The 1,582-nt window shown below is 34.5% G+C and overlaps 1 protein-coding gene across 1 annotated transcript; it reads right to left on the minus strand.

Annotated features, from left to right (window-relative positions):
- Positions 1–528: 528 nt before the first annotated feature.
- On the minus strand, positions 529–831 carry LOTGIDRAFT_176362 (hypothetical protein; the record flags this gene model as incomplete). Its single annotated transcript, XM_009046923.1, has 1 exon — positions 529–831. The coding sequence occupies one exon, from the start codon at positions 829–831 to the stop codon at positions 529–531; it is 303 nt and encodes a 100-aa protein (XP_009045171.1).
- Positions 832–1,582: the final 751 nt, after the last annotated feature.

The following is a 1,582-nucleotide window of genomic DNA, read 5'->3' on the forward strand; positions in this document are numbered from 1 at the left end:
CTGATTGGCTGTATTTACTGGTATACAATCCAATCAAATCGGTACCTTCCATGATACAAGAATGTGACTATTGCAGTCAAGGTACAAGATAAAGTTAGTAATAGCTTGACATTGTAGATGTGGATCCTCTAGAGATTCTAAGCTTTTTCTTGAACAAGTCGAAGCCGATGTTTTTCAGATCAGATTTTCAGAGATACTGCCGGTCACTGCAGGTTGATAATCCATTCTTTATTAAATTCTGACATGATCTCAACAAGATGAAATTCCTGTATAAGTCAATATAATGTCATTGGTAGAGTCCCAGAATACGATATGACTATTTTATATTGTTTGTTAACCTTTTCGATATTTACTCTGGTACATTTGTCCAATTTAGAATTTATGTACGCAGATGTGAGCCACCTTGATAGTGGGGGGTCCGTGGACATGGTTTAACCAGTATTTATGTTTGTTAAACTTGTTGAGATTCTGGATGATTTTAAGCTTCCTTTCAGATTTTTTACCTGTTTATCAACAATTATTTTTATTTTATTTGAATCTTCCAAATCCATCTTGGACCTTATTTCTCACTGTATCATCTTCATAATCCGAGAATAATATTTTACATGAGGATAACACCGCTTTACATGTATCTTTCATTTTCCTCAAGTCCCTGTGATCACTGTTTCCACTCCTCTTACCAAAAAATAAACTGGACATGTCCGGATTGATTCCACGTCGTCCAAATAACAAGGGGTTGGCTACAGGGACTTGATTATAGTTTAAATCAATATTAGCACAGATTGTGTTAAACAGAACAATCAGAATTCCTACAGTGCCCTTTGCAACCATCTGAAAATAAAAAAAAAATATTGTTTATTAAAATGAATACTGAAGTGCACTGGTAAATCGACTTCTAGAAACAAAATCTTAAAATTTCGACATGATGATAAATAAATCCGACTTAATATCTCAAATAATTTTGGAATATGATAATGTCGGAAATAAAGGTTGGGGTAGAATTTTATCTGGGTATTTTTGTTTGCTGTTATACGGAGATTATATTATATTGAGTATTGTCAGTATTATACCGTTATGTTGACATTATTCTATTACTTCTCTCTAATTTAATCTATTGATGGCGAATCTAGATAGACTATTCATAATATTTCTCTCATTTTCATATTAAACCCATAATATCAACAACTACCTAGTCTGTGATATCAGTTAGCTGGTAGAGAACGTTTACTTGTCATATACCAACAACTACCTAGTCTATGATATCAGTTAGCTGGAAGTGGACGTTAACTTGTCATCTACCAACAACTACCTAGTCTGTGATATCAGTTAGCTGGAAGCGGACGTTAACTTGTCATCTACCAACAACTACCTAGTCTGTGATATCAGTTAGCTGGAAGAGAACGTTAACTTGTCATCTACCTACAACTACCTAGTCTGTGATATCAGTTAGCTGAAAGAGAACGTTAACTTGTCATCTACCAACAACTACCTAGTCTGTGATATCAGTTAGCTGAAAGAGAACGTTAACTTGTCATCTACCAACAACTACCTAGTCTGTGATATCAGTTAGCTGGAAGTGGAT

The sequence above is a fragment of the Lottia gigantea genome (assembly GCF_000327385.1).
Source record: "Lottia gigantea unplaced genomic scaffold LOTGIsca_1085, whole genome shotgun sequence".
Taxonomy (NCBI): domain Eukaryota; kingdom Metazoa; phylum Mollusca; class Gastropoda; family Lottiidae; genus Lottia; species Lottia gigantea.